At 37.0% G+C, this 21,146-nt stretch overlaps 1 protein-coding gene across 7 annotated transcripts in view; it reads right to left on the reverse strand.

Annotated features, from left to right (window-relative positions):
- Positions 1–21,146, reverse strand: part of CDC42BPA (CDC42 binding protein kinase alpha) — a 188,876-nt gene that overhangs the window by 65,717 nt on the left and 102,013 nt on the right. For all 7 annotated transcript variants that reach the window (XM_080408787.1, XM_080408785.1, XM_080408784.1 and 4 more), the window contains exons 7-15: positions 15,020–15,113; positions 14,032–14,232; positions 13,211–13,459; positions 9,344–9,423; positions 8,140–8,306; positions 7,561–7,683; positions 2,513–2,646; positions 647–889; positions 292–402 (exon numbers count right to left, since the gene is read on the reverse strand). In XM_080408787.1, coding sequence (XP_080264913.1) covers positions 292–402; positions 647–889; positions 2,513–2,646; positions 7,561–7,683; positions 8,140–8,306; positions 9,344–9,423; positions 13,211–13,459; positions 14,032–14,232; positions 15,020–15,113 — 1,402 coding nt within the window. The remainder of the gene's footprint in view (positions 1–291; positions 403–646; positions 890–2,512; positions 2,647–7,560; positions 7,684–8,139; positions 8,307–9,343; positions 9,424–13,210; positions 13,460–14,031; positions 14,233–15,019; positions 15,114–21,146) is intronic.

The following is a 21,146-nucleotide window of genomic DNA, read 5'->3' on the forward strand; positions in this document are numbered from 1 at the left end:
CGCTTTTAACAGGTAAAGTTAAATAAAGTAATAACAGAAGCAATTTGGTAAGAAAACAGTGAGTATTAAGAAATACTTCGGTGTGCAGCAAGCACACTGGCCTGAAAAGTGCATTAGGCAAATGTTCATTTTTTTGGACAATAACGCGATGCACGCTTGCATTAACATTCAGCGTCAACTGAAGTGACAAACTGACAATACCCTTTTCGTCCTCCATCTGAAAGCAATTAAACAGATCCAAGTCCTACTTGACTAGTAAGTTTGAAGGTGTTAATATCAAAACAGACTAACCTTTAGCCCTTCTACTTCGCTTTCCAACTGCTTAGAGTACTGTTCACTTCTCTCTCGCAATTTCCTGTCTTTGGATGCCTCAGCAGCTGCGGCTTCAGCTTGGACTTCCAGCTACAAAAGTACATACATTTTTAATAGGTAGGATTCTTATTTTTCTTTCCAAAATGTGTTTCAATAGAAGAGATAAATCTTCAGCACTAAACTGAACACTTCAAATTCTTAGAAAACAAAATCGGTACTGTTTGAAACAACAAAGAGTTAAAGATTTACAAATAACATAAAAAAATTACTTTGTCAGAAAACCTTACATGTAACTACTATTTCATAGATTCTAAACAGTCTTCTCACCACTTACTTCTTTTTTAAGTCTCTCTGTTCTGCGTAAATCTTGCCTTAAACTTTCTACTTTTTGCATCACCACTTCCATTTCTTCCTCCTTATCTCGGAGCTGGCGGGCAAGCTTTTGTTTTTGGGAGTGCAAGTCTGTCAGCCGCTCGTTCATCTCTGAGAACTCCTGCATTGCCAATTTCCGCTGGCTGTGTGCATCTTTCAGCTCTTTGGCTTGGGATTTTAATCTGTCACTAGACTCTGCCAGTTCCTACAGTTTAAAAAAAGAATTAAGTAATAAACCTAGAAAGCTGTAAGGCCAATTCTGTGTTTGGATGAGCATCTAACACGTTCTCCAGAGTGAACAGAAACTGCATATTCATTTCTTTTCATGAATATATCTATGATACAGATTGCATGCCTCTATAAATAGGGAAAGAGGCCAGGGTTTACACTACTAAAGTTAGTAAAACCGCATAAATGTAAACCAAGTTGGAATTTATTCCATTAGGACAGGTTAAACACAAAGGCTTTCAAGCGCATTGACATATGTCATTAGCATAGTTTTTGAAGAACTACTTAAATGAATAAAAAGAATAGTACTTATGTCAACTGCTAGATGATTAAAGAAGTTTTTGCATTAACTGAATGGAAAACTCTGCTCTATGAAAAATTCTACTGTAGAAACTTTTGAAAACTGACCTGCAATGGCGAGTATGATTTCCACACACTGTACCATAATAGCAAATATTACAGAAAGTTTCAGGCAACAGAACACTGAAGTGATTAACAGCATTATATGATAATAATTATTTTAAAGGAACCGACATGAAATAACGCTGCCAGTGCTGTGATAATCCTACAGCACAATACCTTCACAAAGCTTGCTGTGTCCTAGATCTGTGCTATTACATTATGAATGAGGGACCCACAACTGTTTAAATGTTTTAATGATGTTCAGCCAAACCAGAGCAGAACAAAGAAGCAAGGAAAAGCACGTCTGAAGATGAAAAGAAGAGTGGCAGGAAGAATTAATATTTGGCACTGTTGACAACTATGCAAATTTAAAAGCATTTTCTAAGGTTGATAAAAAGAGGTCCTAATTACTACAAGTTGTTTTAGAAGAGAGATGGTCTTTCTTGGAGAAAGTGGCAGCTTTCAAGGTTGTAAGAGCCTTAAAGAGTTAAAAGAAACAGCGTTAAATACAGCTGGCACATCAGCACTGAGTGTGGACCATAAAATACTGGGCCAATATAATCATGATGAGAAACAGGCTAATGTATTTCACACCTGATTACAGGCTGATCTAACCATGATCACAAAAAAGATCCACCAAAGACAGTACATTGTAAATAAGAAAACAAAGAATCGGGAGACAGAGAAGAAGAAATAAACCTAGTATTCTTTAACTGTAGTTATTTCAAATTACTTTTCAATCTTCATATTTGGGCAATTTTTCACATCTCTCTTCTGGGAAGAGTTCTGTGATACAGTCTTAATACCATATTCTTAACATTTTTCCCCTGCTACAGTTTCAGCCATACTTCATGTTATATTAGTTGTCTGGAATAGTCCTCTGCTTTGTCTTCTAACCATTATCATTACCACCTTGATCTGAAGCTATAAAAACTCTGCAGCCATCAGGCAACTTGGATCATGGAGTAGTTCACTATCTGGAAGTAGTCACCTAGGACCATCCAGCAGTTGTACATACAACACCTTAAATAACATCCTTCTCTTAAAAAAAAAAAAAAAAAAAAAAAAAGCAAAGTAGGTCACACTACACATTTGTTATCTGCTCATTAATTTTACACTTGAAAGTTATTTCAAGCAAAGTGAACAAAAATAAAACAGTCTTCAGGGTTTGGAAGAGTTGCTGACAAAATGCTTTTACCTTATTAAGATCTTCCCTCTCTTGCTTCAGAGTTCTGACCTGCTTTTCAAAAGCTTTTATTTGTCTGGAAGCATCATCCAACTCCCGCCTTGCAGTGCTGGCCTCCTCAAGTTGCTGTTCTAGCTGACCAGAATCTAGAAAAAGCAGCAGACTTCTAAATATGTTAAGGAAAAAAATCATTCTTTTAGAATAGCACAGTGTAGCTGCTTGAAGCCCCTCCAGTATTTGTTCTGGTTTCCATTTAATCACAAAATCTTATCTGGTTTAGAATAGGGAGTAGGTTGCTTCAACTGCCATTATCTGCTTTTAATGGAACAGAATAAAAGGTCACAGCTTGCTGCAAAACAACATAGAAAACGGTAACAATTTGGCTTTTCACATAGTAATATTCATGCGCTATACATAATTCTGTAAGCTATGCTTTAACATAACCTATACATTTGACTTTTAGGCACTGTGATGTAATATATAATGCATCTTTTATGACACTAATTATAAACAGTCTCCCTCCTCCCCCCAAATTCCCCCAGAAAAACAGTAAAAATAACAGGTCACTCAAGAGCTGGCAAGCATTTCTACTGTTGATACACTTAAAATTAACTTCAGATGATTTTACTTATTTCTAGTGTGAAAACCACTTGCGTTTATGTGATCCCCTTTATTACTACTATAAATGCAAGAAAACTGTTACAGTTTCTTACCAACTGTCAGTTACACAGCGACAGTACATTTCTACACCACAGCTAAATAACATCATATAATATGCTCAAATGCTACAACATGAAAAGGTGAAATCCCTAAAATATGACAATTTAAAATTTCTAGTTAGTGGGTTATTTCCTGCCCCTTCCCCACCAGTCCTTCACTTAAAAACAAGAATTCAGAGCAAGATATATATGAAGGTAGGCTAATTCCAAGTTCTGTGAAATCACTGGAAATTTTGCCTTTGATTTCAGCTGTGGCAGGTCTTCAGATCATATGTATTTACCCACAGAACAGGAACCCATCTATACTCTTAATGATAGCCTTTTACTACATTTTCATAAATGCAACCCTAAGAGACTGGCTCTTGGAGATATCAAATATAAAAACAGATACATTTTGAAGAGCTGCAATTTCTGGAACAAAAGGATTTTATAAGCAAATGAATACCATAAGCTTATACCAGGACAAATATTCAATATTGTTTTAATTCATTGACTTTTGTTTAAAAATTTTAAAGAATGCATTTAAAGAAGAGATGTAGCTCAAAGCCAGAAATTAACTGCCTCTCTTATGTAGTCTACTCTGAAGTCACCAGCAAAAAGAAAGCTTATATATGGCTCTGCTGAGCCAAGATAAATCTCTCTTCCGTGCGTGAACTACTTTGTTCCACAGCTCTGTTTTCTTCTTCCATCGCTGCCCTTTACATATTTGGCAACATTACAGATTCCTCAAAGTTTTCTCCTATGTAACTTAGCGAACAAAAATTATAACTTTGACCTCAAAAATTGAAAGCATATGCTAGCTTGTCATTTCCTGGAAAACTAGATGGACAAGAAAAATGTATTTTTCTAAGGTCTCCCCGGTGAGACTCCCAAATCTGACACAATTTCGTATTCATTTTTTATTACCTTTTTAAGCAGGTGTTTACTTACACAGCTCCAGAAGAGGCAGTAAAACAGGTTAAAGAATATAACCAAAAGCTAGTTGTGACGTGTAGTAAATAGAAAGTTTCCATTCATCACCCTAGTTGTTGCAAATATTTTAGCTAATATATGCAAGCACTCACTGTAGGGTGTTATTACATTAGATTAATTGCCCAAGAGATGAGCCCAAAGCATAAAGTTCAGCTCTGCACCTGAACTGAACTTTCTTAAAGTTCATCAGATGCAGATCTGGACATCTAGATGTTTTAAAGGCCACCCAGAAAACCTGGAACTAGCTCCCTAAATTTGGAAGCATTCAGGCATGTCCATTGTTTGGTTTGTGCCTGCATTCTGTCATTAATTTAGTTTTAAAATCTATCTCACCAAAAAAACCCATATAATCAATCAAAATACATTGTTCTCTCTTCCCAATTTTATCAAATCAGCTTGTAGTAGTTACAACTCCAGGCACAAATTACTATCTTCTAACTAATGGCTGTATTGTCTGGACAAAACAAGGGATTCAAGTATATACTGGGAAAGTTATGTGGTGACTGGGGATGGATTAGACAACTGCATGTTCCTCATCACATTATTCACTTCCAACCCAAAAACCAAAAGCACATATTGTATCTAGGAATAAATATACATATATATATGTGGCATGAAGCAGATTATGAAGGGAAAACCTTCTCAATATTAACCACCTTTGACAGGCATTGACTTATTTTTAATTTGAAAACTGCTATCAGTTGTGTTGGGGAATGTTCCTACACCTTTTTTTTTTTCATTACCAAAAGGAAGAGAGTAATACCTTCAGTAATGAGCTTAAATCTAAGGTGCAGCTCAACAGTCAAGAATAAAAATGTAACTTAAAGCTGATCCTGATGCTTTTCTACAAGGGACTAGTCCCATTCAAAAGCTGTTCTTGTAGATGTTACTTTTCAGTGGTTGCGAAGAGCCAAACTCAGAGTTAAGGACTGCTGCAGAACAGAGGTTTCTGATAGCGTTGTCTTTTTCATCATTACAGCAGCAAGTGGAGGGACATTTGGCTGGAGAGAAACTTCACAAAAACCTTTGTCCTGACATAGTGCCAACATAGCATCACTCAAGACCAGTGTGATCCTGAGCTAGTCAAGCCCTCTCCACATCCAAAAATAATGCTTAGGGTACAAAATGAAACTGCTGCAACATGCCAGAGCAACTGTCCAACTGTATCCATAACAGACTTTTTTCTGACTGCACAATTTTAAAAACATATAATCTATGTGCTGCAGTCTGCAGCTCATACATAGTGTGCTGCTGCCTCATAATATATAAAATGTCTGGAAACTAAGTTCAAGTGATTCTTTCTGTGGGTGTTGCTACTGGCATTTCTGACACTTTCAGGAACTGAATGAAGTCTTTTCACAAATACAAACCTGAATAAATCTTTTTTTGTGGGTTCCTCCAAATTTTCTCGCTGGGTTTTTTCCCCTAGCCACAGGTAAGACAAGGGCATACAACAGAGAACTACCTACTTGTATCTGATTTTTCTCTCACATAAAATGCAGACGTTTTCCTATTTGCATTGGCAAGAGTAACCAGATTTCTCCTCCATTTCTATAGCTCTAGTCCTGATACCTAACAGTTTCTATCAATCTTACTAATTTTTCTAAACACAAACCAAGCCTTTAAAGTAGGCTAAAAAGATATTAGCTAAACAGACAGCAAATTGTTTCACTAACAGCTATATTCAACGTGGTGGTACAATAGAAGCTGTTCCTCTGGAAGTTCTTAAAACCTGAATTGCCAGAATCTGGGAGAGTAAGGCTGGAAAAAGATGGATTTGGATATATCTGATTTCTTTGAATCATTCGCTAAATGTCTCCACTAGCCTCTGTAAAGACACAGGATATCGGGCTAAGTAGATCTTTGCTTTTTGACTGGTTTGGGAGTTCTAAAGAAAGGCAGTATGACATTAAAGACATTCAGCTCTTTATCTGCACAGATTTCAATTTTAAAACTTTACTTAGTACTGAGACACTTGATAGCCGAATGTTCAGTTGTCATAAAGACTTCACGAACTTTCAGAAGCAAAGGAATTAAATGTTCAGTTTTGTAAGGAACAATAGCTCATCGACAGCAGAGCTGAGAGGTTGTTCTTCCCCCTCTCACATCCCTTTTCTCATATGATCCTATTGCCCTTCTTGTGCTGATTTATTAAATTGTAAGTTGATTAAATTCTCTATACCTAGATAGTTCTTTCCTTGTTTAATCGAGTGAATTAAAGTCAAGCTAGAGTTCAGGGCATGCACAGAGAGGAGGGGCCACACAGCTGTGAGCAGGGCCCATTCTGGTGGCAGAGGTGTGGATTTTTTTCAGTTCTGCTCATGGAACTACAGCCTTATAGCCCACAGTGTCCTCTGTCATGGAGGACACCTTTCACCACTCTCTGCCACTTGGAAAACTCAGTATCACTGTAGTTCCATCCACACAGCCCACCTCCCAGATAATCTACACTTTTCTAAAAGTACTGTTCCAAGAAAATACTCAGAAAAGCACATGTCCAGTTTGAACTAGCTTTTGCTCCACATTCAGTTTTATGCACTAAGCAACAGCACACTATAAACCTCTGTGGTTTCAAAGAAAATATAAGCAAAATTGTGATCACAGCTCACGAATTTGCTCCATCCAAGAAAAATTCAACAGAAAATGAGCTAATGAAAAATATAAATTGATGCGTAAAGCATAATAATCATCCTTCCATCAAATATTTTTAAGACTACTAAAACTACTAGGCTAAAATCTTCATCTCTTGTGTTTATCCATGTAAGCAACAACCAACACCTACCTTAACTTCCTTCCAGTTTACTACCTATGTACCCGCCCACTGGACTGCAGAGAGGTACAAAGCAATGACTGCTAAGATATGCCACAGTGACTATGACTTCTGCAAGGTCTGCAGTGACTTTTGATACTGTCAAAAAGAGCCACACAAGTGTTCCCTCCGCTCTCGCAGTACACGTTGCAAAATGAAGGGGGGGAGGCGTGGGGGCGGGGGAAGAAAAGGTAGAAAGGTGGCACTGTGGAAACTAGTCATGGTGTCACAGATTCCCAGGCAGAGCCTGATTCACACCCATGTAAATTAGCAACACCACGATTTAAAACTAGTGGAACTTTACCATTAATAATAATAGCAGAAGTAATTGAAATCTTCCTTCTTCCTTGCTACTGGAATTACTGAGCACTGAATATTAAGGTGAATTTGTCGAAAACGTTGAGCTACCAATGAAGAGCAAAGGGTAAAATGAGAAGTAAAGATAGACTGGAAGACTGTTTTAGAAAGCAAAGTAAAACTAGCAGTACAGTAGGAGAAAAAAAAGTTTTGTCAGAATATTGTTTCCTGTTACAGTTTTTACATTAATATATATAACATACCTGTTACCTGTTTCTTCAACTTTTCTATTTCTTCTTTCAAACTTTTGATTTCTAAATCTTTGCTTGCTGTTATTGGGCCATCCACTGTTGAATACTGCAGAGCCTGGACTGTCTGGGTGGACTCTAGGAAAAAATGGAAGAGACGGGGCAAATTACATGCTTGACATCTGAGGAGGTCAGAAACAGACTACTGATAAATCAAGACATGCCAAAAGACCCTGCCCACTGAGGATTCTACAACTGGCAATTTCCAGCTACTAAGCCAGTTTTTCAGTAACTGCCAGCTGGCCAAACCAAGTTCTTAGAGTTTTAAGAATGAAATTTTTAGCCATAGTAACCAAGACACAGTGCACACGCAATATGTTATACAAAGTTGCATACATGGGATATTTCAGACAAAGAGTAATAGAAATGTAATTTGTCAATGGAAATGATGAATTTTTTTCTGCTAGAAAGCATTCCAGGACTCCGTACATTTATTTTTTTCCACAGTATAAACTGTATCTTACAAAGCTGCAAGTTAATCTAAGTCAAAAAAGTGACAGAACAATTTATTTATTTTTTTTTTAAGGACTATACCTTGCAGTTTTCTACTAAGTTCAAGCTTTTCCTGTTCTAGACGTCTTATTCTCCTCTCATAAGCTTCCGTTGCTAAACTATCTTCCAAAGTTCTTTGAATGCTGGCATCAAGATCCATGGAGGGTGGTCCAGCTGTCAGCCTTAGACAGCTGCGGTCTGAAAGCACACTGGGGGAAAAATATTAAACAGTATTGGATTGTACAAGAAGCTGTGTTTAAACTAATTTTAAAAAACATATACCAACCAATAAATAGTTGTTTATATTATTAATTACTATGTGATTTACTATACAGTCAATAATGCTTTGTTAGTATGTGCTCATTAAAAATGGAATTATTTTTTACCTAGTATAACTGATCTCCTCAATGCATTTTTTGTTACATAGAAGTGAATGAACAACAAAATTATCATTATGGACAGTCTACATTAGCCAGATAGCAAAAAGCAACAATTTATATAGTAACATTACAGTAACAGTTTATTTTTAAATAATTAATCAAGTTTCCCAAATACTTTAAAGGCAACAATCACAATAAACAGTGTGAAATTATCACATGACACAGAGGGCATGTACCTATCAGAAATGCTCTGGCCCTGATTCTGCCAATACTCATGTACACATACTACTGCTTCTGCAAATAATCCTTTTGAAGTCCACAGGACACATCGCACAACCAGCATTAAGCACATGTGTTCACAGAAACACAGGCCTGGTTTTTCAATGGTTGCAAACATTCTTTATTTATTTTCATAAATGATCAAGGAGCATACACAGACCTCCTTGTTACTGTTTAATTTAATGCAAGAGATGAACATGACAACAAATATTAATAAAAGTAATTTTTTTTTTTAATTTCCATTCAGACTTAAAAGAGTGTCCAAGGACTAGAAATTGGTCTTGAAGTCTAATGAGCTAAGTTCTCTCTGGGTCCAGCCTCTGGTCTTACCTTTGTCATAGGCAGTTAACTTCATACATTATCTGAAAACCACCTTTCTCAACAAAACTCAGGTGCTGACTTTTTAATTCATGCAAATTTTAGCTGCAGAGAACTCACTCTTTTGGACAGAGAGCATTTTAGATTATGGCCCAGTAATTTTCTCAATAAACCACATTCTTTGTTGTCTGTTTGCATTTGGTTTTAGAGACAGAAACTTAAGATATTTTGTAACTATCCTACAGATGATTTCAGAACTCTTAACTTACCAGCTACTTGTGTATGTGAAACCCACAAACGGTAAATGATGGCCAGAAAATGCAGTGTGTGATGGTGGAGGCATTGTTTCCTAGAAAAATAATAGGAGAGTTGAGTAAGTAATATCCCGCTGGACTTAAAAAGATTTTTGAGTTTAACTATATGTGAAGTATTAGTGATAATATCATATTAACCGTATTCATCCTTACCTACAGCCCAAATAGGAAACGGCATCACCTAAATCTATTTATAATAGCATGCAGTATACTAAAATACAGCACGCTGGCATAAAATGTTTTTGTAATTAAATAGGCTATTGTTGGAGGAAATCACAATATTCCACATATTAAAAGCCAATTTATTCCTTCTTTTTTCCAAGAAGCTCTTAGCACAGTGCCGCCTTTTATTCCCTCCTATACTCCTCTCTGCTATTTAGTCAACAGAACTTCCTGGCTGTGGAGTTACCAACCCCACTCCTGAGCAGGCTATCTTTATTTAGAGAGAACAATAGTCGGACATCTACTAGAAAGAAGTAACAGAACAGCGTTTTCCACTAGTGCTTTGACCACTACTTCCTTCATTGCTCCTTTTGCCTGCCAAAGAACTACAAGACAAATCTTTGAGCTTCTCCTCAGGCTAAAATAACCCTGTTGCTGTATTACTCAAACAATTATAAGTTCTAATATTCTTAAATATCCTGTTAAAAGTTTCCTGTTTAACCCCAAAACGCAAGGTTCACGTTGCTATACTAGATGGCCTTAATGGGCATCAGAAGAAACTCCCTATGAAGAAGATTATCACATTGAAAGCGCTAAAAGGTTCTAAATTGTCAGAAAAGGTCACAATTTTTTTCTAAACCCAAAGAAAAATTAAAAAGGAACCAACTGTAAATTTTTTCATGTAACACTCGGCAGGACAGAACAGGGAGTAAGACTGTATTCAAGAGAAATCCAAAATTACCTTTTTGGTGGTGGTATCAGCTATATTACATCTTAACCATGACCTTTTAGCAGACAAATCTTCGCATCAAAAGAGTTCCCAGAATAAAAGGCAACACCAATGACATGGCTAGATTACGTAAGCACATTAAGTCTATGCTGTTGGGCATTTTGGAAACTAAGGACAAGACCAAACACCAAAGCCTTAACTTTCCACTAATTGATAATAAAAATATAAATTATTACAGAGTATGGTTAGGAAAAGTAAAATTCTTTACTTCTTTATATTTTGTTTTCACATTTCATAGATCTGAGTTTCAAAATCATCTTTACAAATAACTTAAAACAGAGCAAATGCATAACTGTGATTTTTACAGTCCATATGACAATTTTCAGTTACCACGCAGGTAACCAAACATTGGTTCTAAAATACTGTAAATAATTTGTCTCTTTGGCAAAGATCAAAATAATGCTTTTCTGCTACTTGTGTGAATTAAACTGCATATCAACCATACTGACAAAATCATAACTGAATCTAAGTCTGTCATGCCTATCAGTAAGGTTAAACTAAAAAACTGAACAGTTAAAAACCAGCAGAACTTAGGCTGACTGAACAACACAGTTTTGCCCTTTGTGTTTATGGGTACTTTTACCATGCTGTTTTAATTTCATTATTGCATATGTAATTTTACCATGGGACCACAGTCCCATTCAAAGTTTAGGCAGAACAGTAACAACCGTGGCTTTTCAACCAGCATTGCCTTTTGGCTTCAGCATTGGGCATTCCTCATTTGCTGCATGCCATTCAAATCTTGCAAAGAACTTAAAAAAAAAAAAGCCTCATCAGCTTATCTATGGTGCTGATTTCTGTAATAGCAATGCAAGTGTGTGAAACTTCCTCACAAGGTATGTATGAAAGATGCAGGGGAAAACACCTCTAAGTTTCATATAAGGAATCTGAGGCAAAGCAATGTTAAATACAATCTCCACCAGTTGAAGCAAAAATGTAAAATACCCTCAGGCATGCAATGCCTTAGGCTAGTTTTTTTCAGAGGTTCTGAGATGCTAGGTGTGAAAAGAAGTGGTAAAAACATAACCTCCTTGTATTAAAACAGAACAAAATACAACCTTCGTGTGTTTCAAATTAGGAAACTGAAAAAGACGCTCTAGAAACCAGCATTCGTCTCTAACAGTTCAATGGCATTTCGTGCGGCCCCCAAACGTCTAAGGCAAATTAAGAACTGGACTCAGTTTTCATGGCTGGGAATCTAGTAACTTGTCACAGAGCATTCCTTCTTCATCTGCAGCTCCCTGCTTCTTCACAAGGGTAAAGCATTCACACTGCACAGGCACCTTCTGAGTGCCTCCATTGGGAGATGAGGCTCTAAAAAGGAGGACTCGTGGACTGGACAACATTAAAATGTGTTTTAATTTAATGCCTCCAAAGGTATTTCAGCTTCACAAATGAAGACTTGCTACATACAGCATCCACTCTGGCCACCCAATCCCAATAGCTGTTCCTGGACAAAATAATATGCAAACAGATATCTGAAGACTGTGTAAAAAAAGTTTTAAGATCAAAATTCTGCAGTTGTGAAGGGACATGGGCAATATCAGATACTACTGAGGGAAAAAAAATCAAGAAAAAAAGAAGAAAAATGCACGTCATACTATGCAGCTAGATTGATTTGCTTAATTGGCCTGTATGAAAGGATTCTGAGATCTAATCGTAGAATTGTTTAGGTTGGAAAAAACCCTTAAAATCATTCAGTCCAACTGTTAGCCCAGGACTGCCGAGTCCACCACTAAACTATGTCCCTAAGCACCACATCTGTATGTCTTTTAAAATATCTTTAGGGACAGCGACTCCACCACATCCCTGGGCAGCCTGTTCCAACGCTTAACAACACTTTCAGTGAAGAAATTTTTTCCTAATATCCAATCTAAACCTCCCCTGGCACAACTTGAGGCCACCTCCTCTTGTCCTATCACTTGCTATTGGGGAGAAAAGAACACAAAGTGTTTTAGTCAGTGTTTTCCATGTTTTACTGTGCAGCTGATGGAAAGGGAATGCAAATAATGATCATACTACCTGTATCAGTTCTTCTGGCCTATTGCTTATCTGCAGGTCCAGAAAGCTCAGAAACTGAAATACCCAGGCAGTTCAGAAAACAAAAGCAAAAATAGTGAAAATGCTTCACCCCACATTTGAACAGCAGGTTCCTGCATCTTTCAACACACACACATATACAAAAGTACTTCCAAGCAGACAACACAAGGCACTCCTTTGATGCTAAGACCTCTACCATCCATCAAAGTTCCTGTTCGAAAGCATACAAACACTAAGGCATTAAAAAACAGTATCTGCAAAGCTTTTTAAGCAAAGGCAAAATAATTTCTTTCTCGCCAAAACTGTTCCTGAAGAAATGGCTGTAACATTTCTCCTAAATTTCCTCAAACTCAAGTCAAATCAGAAAACATGCTGGAAAAAATTTAGTGGGAATGAACTGAATGGAATCTGACTGAGGTATGAGCGAGTAGAGCACTACAACGAAATGCATTATGCAAACTTAGTACAAGTCTCAACAATGCTCTGCTAGAAATACTGCATCTTTGCAGACGTGTATATACATTATTCTTTATAAGACATGGACACTAAGAATTTGTTACTGCAAATAACAGATGTATATGTTAGTCAAATACGTGTAAAGTTACAATGAATTTGCAAAATTGAACTGAAGTTATCCTTACACATGTATGTTTGGAGTATCAGCCTCTGCACTATGAATGTATTCCCCCACCCTAGCTCTTCAAAGCAGCACTTACTTGCTGTTTATGCAGAACACAATGAACACACTGGAGTAAACTGCCAGTTACACGTATTTTGTTATAAAGTACACTATAAAAGCAGTTTTGTCAAAATGTCAATTCTGTACTCACAGAATTTTTTAAGCAATCATCATCCACATCAAAGTTTGATGTATCAGTGGGGCTGCTGACTTCTGGGATGTAAGGTGCCTCACAGTTTCTAATGTTGTCCCAATCAATCCCAGCAAAAAATGGATGGTTCTTAAAGTCTTCTATCCCATTTTGTCCAAGTCGATGCTCTCTGCTACAAATGAGCCTACGGATTAGGTCCTTTGCACTTTCAGAGACATCTGTCACTTGAGCAGGAAACTGAAACCTCTCCTTAAAGAATAAAATAAGATAAAATAGTTTATTACCAAGAAAAAGTTGGGAAAATCATCCTTCTTAGTGGAAATCATTATGTAGATAAAGTAGTGTGCAAATACTCCAGTTCTTAAATATATGCAGGAAGGTTTCTAGGAAAAATTCTTCAAAGGATAGAAGCTGCTAAGATTTTTTAGTCTCCTAGTTCTTCTTTATTTAAATTTCTCTTACACTGTTGAATTCTACAGCTGACTCCATGTGGAAGAACATTTAAGAATCTTCAGCATAAGGCAGCCAATGGATCCACCAGAAAAAAAGCAACATAAAGGAGGGATGTAACGTAGCCAAGAATTACTGCATAAAGTGAACTAACAGTCATGTTTCCAAATCCAGATTTTTATTTTGAACTGCTCTATCCTAAAGCAGACCATCTGCAATCCATAACCATAAACTTACTATATAGAAACATATTTTTTTGGTTTACATTTATGAACATTAACTTAATTAGTACATAAACCCTCATTTTTAAGTAAGACTAAATTACCTTATTACTTATTAAAAATTAGCTTACAGACAGAAAGTGCACTAACTTTGTGGTTCATTATTTTCCCATAGGTCTCCACCAAGGACTCAGCATAAAAGGGCGTTTCTCCATAAAGCATTTCATACATGCAAACGCCTAGGGACCACCAGTCACACTCGGGCCCGTACTTCCCTTTTCCATCTTCCATGGCCTGCAAGATTTCTGGGGAGATGTAGTCTGGTGTTCCAACTGCCACCGAAGATTGGACCTGTAGAAGTCACATTTCCAGGATGAAAATCAACTTCCATTGTTACAGACACTGCTGTTTGTGGCACTGTGCACATATATATAAATTTAGCCTAGTGTTCTGGTTACGACAGTAACATCTGAACACAAACAAAGGCTTCTAAATACATAAAAAAATACTTAACCATCCAAGGCACTGCAAAAATAGGCATCCGAATAACATACTGTTGCTAAACTCTTACAAATATTTAATAACAGAGGAAGAACAAAACTGTCAATTCTTAGGCTTAGAGTTGTTAAGTAATTATAGATTAAGTAATCACATATATTAAGCCAAATACTTTGTAAGACTCTGGGACATGATTAACATACTGGAATTACATTCTAATCACACCTTCTATGAACTGTGAAAGTTTAAATATACTATTTAAGTATATTATTAGCACATCATCATACTTCAGTATCTCATCCTGCTCATGCTAAAGCTTACATTTTTCATAAAGCCTAGACTTCAGAGCTCAAAACTGAGAGATTCACAGCTCATCAACAAACACCTACGCAGTACAGACAGTGCAGCTTCTCTTTACTTATTCATGAGTTGACTATATGCATCTGTACAGCTTTTAATATACAGTAAATCCAAGCAGTGTGCAGCCATATTTTGAATCAAGGTTAGTTACATACCAATACCATTACAATTCCATTTTGTTTGACATAAGGCACCTTTTCTCTTTATTAGCACACATTTTAGTGGCTAACAAAGGACTGAAGAAAAGGTGCTTAGGAGTATATCATTCTTCCTAATTTACCGTTCCATCTTCCATCAGTTTCAGACAAGAACCAAAATCTGCTAATCGAATATGTCCATTCATATCCATCAAGATGTTGTCTGGTTTAATATCCCTGCAAATAAAACACAATTCAGCGTTAGCACAAAAAATGTATTGCATAACATATAGTCCAAACATTAACTCTGCAACACTCTTATTAAAAACCAGCAACAAATCAGTACACAGAACACAATAACTCACCATACGGTGCAATTTGCACCAGGGACATCTCATGACAAGGGCTGTAGATCAAACCATATAATGCCTATTAATTTTAGTATGAATTGTGTGGTCAAATTCCTCTCATCTCTCACAGATGGAGAGGAGAATTTTACTTGCTCTGAACTTTTATACATAAAACTTCTCAATCATCTGAAGAAGTTTAGTAAAGTACTCTCAATTTAAAGATACACACTTACACCGGAGCTGGAAAACAATCTCTACACTTTACTATAGAACAAAGGTCAATGAAACCCTAAAATTAACGCGTCTTTCAATTCAGTGTCTTTCATCAACATTTTTCTCCCATGTACATCTCAGTCTGTTGTACAGCTGAAATGGCCAACAAAGCCGTTGTACACACGACTGCAGCTCTGCTTAGCCAAATTCTGCAGCTGTCTTGTTCAGGTCATGATACACATTGAAAAAAATCTTTCCAAGCAGGCGACATAATAAATACTCCTTATTTTGCAAACTTGACTTCCCCCCCCCCCCCCCCCAGCTACCTAAATATACTGAAATACAGAGTATCCCCCCAGTATGCAGCTGACTAGGATGAAAGCATCTACGCTCTCTACATCACTAGAGACACATTTATTGTTCAACTTGCAAACTACGTTCAAATGTTGAAATTCCTTTTCATTAAAATAGAGTTATTAGAAATATCCATTAAGCTACTTTAAAAAAATATGACATTATTACATTCTTACTCTATCCCTACCTATTATAGTCAAAAGGTAAACTACGACTGTATGAATAATGTACTGCAAGCACTTTCTCGGTGAACAGTCATATAAAATTGTTGTAAGACATAAGAACAAATCTACTAAAACAAACAAAAAACTGAAGCCTCGACTTCACTTCATTCCCCTAACAACTAATAAATTAAATTAATGTAATCAATTGCTTTGCAGAAAAAATTCAAAATATTCACAAGCTCAGATGTTTAAATTGCACATGAGAGCAAGGTTTTGTTGTTTGGGGGGTGTGTGTGTGTGTGTGTTTGTTTGGGTTGGTTTGTTTTTTAATAAAAATTGAGTTATAAACAATGTTTACGAGAATTTATAATGACAAAAAAATTAGAACACCACAATCAACATTATAGAAGCAATGGCATGGAGACGTCGCACTGCTACACACTCAGTGACAATGAACATGGTAACAGTATGTTGTCTGAAGAAAAATACTTTCTGAATTTGTGTTACCCAAAGACAAGCAGGCAGTGGCCCATGATGAAAACAAATTTTAGCCACCTTATACATATGCAGAAACATTTACAAAGTAAAAAGCAAACACACGACTTAACAAATCATACTTTTGCATCCTGCACCTGAGCATAAAGACAATTCTCAACAAAGTAAATCATAAAAATTAACTGAGTCCGTTCTCTAAACAACATTCTTCCGCTTCATTTTTTGCTGACACTGAATAAGCCGAAGAACTGCAACCTCCAGATTGAAATAGTTTTATTTATTTTACATTCACCCACCAAAAACATTCCTTAAACATGTTTCTAAATAAAAACAAACACATGCTATTGAGACCTCTGGAATTATAACTTAAGCTCAAAACACTGTGCAAAAACACGCACCTAAAATCAAGTTCCTCTTAGAAGCTGGACCTAGTTCAAGCTAAACAAAAACATGAGTCACCCTTGAGGCTCCATTTATCCATGTTCTATCTTTTAATATATTCCCAAGAGAAACAGTAATAATAATAATAGTAGTAATCATCATCATGCCAACGCCCCCCATTCAATCTCACAAAACTGCAGAAAACATGAAAAAAATCTCACGCTGCTGTCAACGCTGCAAAAAACTAAACCTGCAAAAAACATTGAAAGCACTGAGAAGAACAAGTATTTCTTGCAGAGTGAAGTTTGTAAGGTTCAGTAATAACTTCGTAAGAATAATTTTTATTGTTAAGGGGTAAAAAAAAAAAAGAGAGACCAACTTAATGCATACAAATTCTTTTCGGCTCTTGTAACAGAAGGTATGGGTTGTGAAGAACTGTTCTGAATTCAAGTGAACTACATTAATAAAAGGCAGTTTGAAATACAAGAATTGCTGGCACCTGCAGAGCAGAGTAGGCTATAAGCAAAGGGGAAGTTAAGAAAATTATGAGCCCCAGACGGGAACAAGGAAAGGGAGTAATTATTGCCAGGGTAACTGAAGAGTTTGAAGGTGGTGATTATCAGGAAAAATAATCTACCATAACTACTCCATCTCTACTGAGCCTGCAGCTGTTAGACTGCATTAAACTTTCAAGTTTTTTTCCAGGTATTTGTTTTGAACATCATTTGGTGATTCTCCCTTAGTGATCAGAACTGATATATCTTCTGTTCTAAACAGAGGATGGGCTTCCCCCTTCACACCCCCTCCGCCTTCCCTGGCTTATCCCAGTTTCTTCACTGTATGAACTGGTTCTGGATCCTTTGCACACTTCCATCTCGGTTGCAGTTTTATTCCCATCACTCTCTCCCTCCTAGACTAACCTCAAAAGCCAAGATGTCCAATTCTCCACAGCCTATCCAACCCACGTCTCCTCCCCTTTTATTTACTTTTTTCACTCCTAGCTTCATTCCTAAATCATAATCTCCTGCCATGTACACATTTAAGTAATCTTTTTTTCACCCACCTCTCTTCTCAGCAGTCACTGTTGCCCCAGTCACTTCCCAGATTCCTCTCCCATTCTTACTGGCTTCATATTCCCTCAATCCTTACTATCCTCTTTCCTCATGTCCAGTTTTTGTTCTGTTGCACAGGAATCTTCTTTGGTACCAAAAAGAGCAGCACTATTAACAACAAAGAGTTTCCACGCTGTCTCTAGTGTCTATTTACTAGCATTTTCCAAAACTGCAGAGCAAGTCTCTTCATTCTTACAGCTCTGAAACAGCGCAAACCTACAGCAGAAGAAAACTGAAAAGCATTAGGGACTAAACTCTGCATATGGTTGTTTGAAACTCTTTAACAACTGCCATACTAAGGGGAAAATTATAACCTGAAAATATGTAGGTGTGGGGCAGAAGAATGAAAATGCTCAGGACTCAAGGAAGATTCTCTCCTGGATTTCAACAGTGTCTCCATTTCCCAGAGCAGAAAAATCTCTCACAAGGCTTGTAAGAATTCTTTTATTCGTTTAAAATCTACATAGGAAAAGCAATGTGTGTTTCTTGATCTTGTTCCTGGAAAGAAATGACACTTACTGCTTCAGGCAGATACTATGGAAGGAAAATTCCAGACCAAGTAGCTAAAATATGGCAAAAGTAATGAGCAAATAATGAAACGTTACATGGTTTAGTGAATAGACCACTGGGCTGAATCCTCTGTAGACGAGTTACTAGGTGACTGTGAGCAAACCACCTCAACATCACTCAACAATAACACTGGTGCTCAGTCAAGCAACTAATACCATCTGGCTAGAAGGCTATGGAGCACTAATACTTTAATAACCCTGTAATTAATTCACTTTAATGAAAGATCTGCTCACTTGAAACATGAAATAATAATTCAGTTTCAAGAAGTATAAGCATTTGGAAGCCATTTTATGAACCAGATTTACAGTGGGAACAAGTATGGAATTGGGCAATTGCTCCACCACCACACTGTACCCCCTCTGGAGAGACCATGAGTTCCACCAAGTCCCGGACAGCTCAGCCTCACTTGACAGCAACTTCTGTGAGAATGTGGGAAGCCCAACGTGCAATGGCTACAGGTTGCCAGAGTTACACCTCATACAAACCAAGCTAGAAGCTCTTCAAACATACTCCACAGCGAATGAAGGGGACACGGGTACTCAACATACCTAAAGAAATACAAACCTTCCTCATATCAACTTTTTCGTAGCATTACCAACTGAAGACATGAACTGCACAAAGACTGACTGCTCTTCTGCCTTTTTTTTTTTTTTTTATATACCAGCACCAAATAAACTTCTTTAAGAACACGTATGTCCATTTAAACCATGACTCCAACTCAGAATACAGAAGTGACTGCTATTTTACTGAGCTGCATTGGCCTTGACTGTAGGAGAAAAATCAGCACTGCAGAGTAGTCTGGATAAAGTGGTGTTCTTTGTACCTGTTTTGCAGACTTCGGTTATTTACTTCTGTTCATCTGGAGAATGCAATAGGAATAAACAGTCTGTGTGATACTGGAATCACTTGCACAGAAGATTAGTGTGGAGGCTTATGAAAAAATTTTGAAAAATCTTTAATGAATCATTTTTCATAATGTTTCTCGGTTTAATCTGGGGAGCTGTTCTTCAGATTGGCACGCTTACCTGGATGACTTCACTCACCTCTCTTTAAAACAGTTTACTTTCTTAAGCCATAATTAAAACCCAAACATTTTACATACTGTGTTAATATAAACAACATTCTGAAATAGGACTACAGCAGATATCTGGATTATTGCCATTTGTTTTGATTTCTCTGTTAATGAGCCAGAGTAGAATTTCATTTGTTCAGTAAGACTCAAGAAAAAGTATCCCCTCTGAGACATGCTAAATCCATAGCACATTCCAGCTGTAAAACAAACTAAAAAGAATTTTTAATACATGTGAACGTATTTTTCTTTTTCCTGGATTAATTTCTGATACTAAATGAAACTTCAGAAATAGTGAAGCCTTGCATATTGAGATTTGGACTAGACAACCTCGCTAAGTTCCTTCCAACTTGAATCATCTGATCATCTTATGGTTTCAAAGCGTACCTGTTCCTGAGGTTCATCTATGTCATTCTTTGAATCACTGAATCAATGTTACTCAGTTATTGGCAAGACTACTTGGAGTTCCTCGGGTCTATGGCACAGGAAGCAGCCGATTCCAGAGGAATCTGAGGTTAATTTTGTTTCATGGGCAGCCTCGTGGAGGCAGGGAACCAGACAAACAGAAAGGAAGATACATCAGTGACATTTAATGCAAGAACTGTAACTGATTAAGCAGCAGTCATGTCAGACACCACCAGAGATTATGCTAATGGACCAACTTACAGGCCCACATCTCTAAGTTTACGTGATAAAAAACCCTACTGGCATTAAAGAGTTTGTGACCAGTAGGGATATCCCTCCTCTTGGTAACTGTTTAGCTATGATGCAGAATGTGCTCGCTTTGGTTATTCATTTGTATTGTGTTTTATTCTTTTTTTTCCAAAACAAAAATGATCCGGCAGAAATAGAGGGAAAAGTGAATCCTTCCCCGTAACTAGTATCAACAAAAGGCGGCCAGATAGTGCAAGGGGGCACCTCTCAATATGTCCAATACGTCCACATTTGAACAAACATTTCAGATGTCAATGGTCTGGCCTCACGTACACAGTGCGCTCTTCAAAAAGCTGCAGAACTGAAATGACAGTAAAGGGGCTTATGTGGTTCTAAATGCAACAACTGCCATGTGAGCTGAGCCTGAAGAAAGACATGGACCTGCCTGAAGTTAAAGGAGCAATGTGAGAGCTGAACTGCCAGTTTATTTTAGCCAACTGCGTAAGAAAGGGGTAATTTAGAGAATTTTTTTTTCTAATGTTAACATTAGAAAAGCATGGAAATTAATTCATTTTCCTAATCAGGTCATAAGCCACAAGATTTGCTGTCCTTGGAATAGTAAAGAACAAAGTAAATAGCTTATGTAAAATTATTTTACTGTGGAATCTTCACATGGTGGACAGTATTTTTTTTAATGCTACCAATGCAAATTAAAATACCAGCAGATGAGAAAAATAAATTAGTTTCAGGTGTAACTGCTGGCACAGAGAAACTGATCCAGACAACTTATTACTAACTGATGATTCACAGCACATTATTTTCTCATTATACATGCAAAAGCATTCCCCAAAAGTATAAATCAAAAGGTTAAAAGCAGACATCAATGATTACAATTATCCACTCTTACA

The sequence above is a fragment of the Falco punctatus genome (assembly GCF_963210335.1).
Source record: "Falco punctatus genome assembly, chromosome: 12".
Taxonomy (NCBI): domain Eukaryota; kingdom Metazoa; phylum Chordata; class Aves; order Falconiformes; family Falconidae; genus Falco; species Falco punctatus.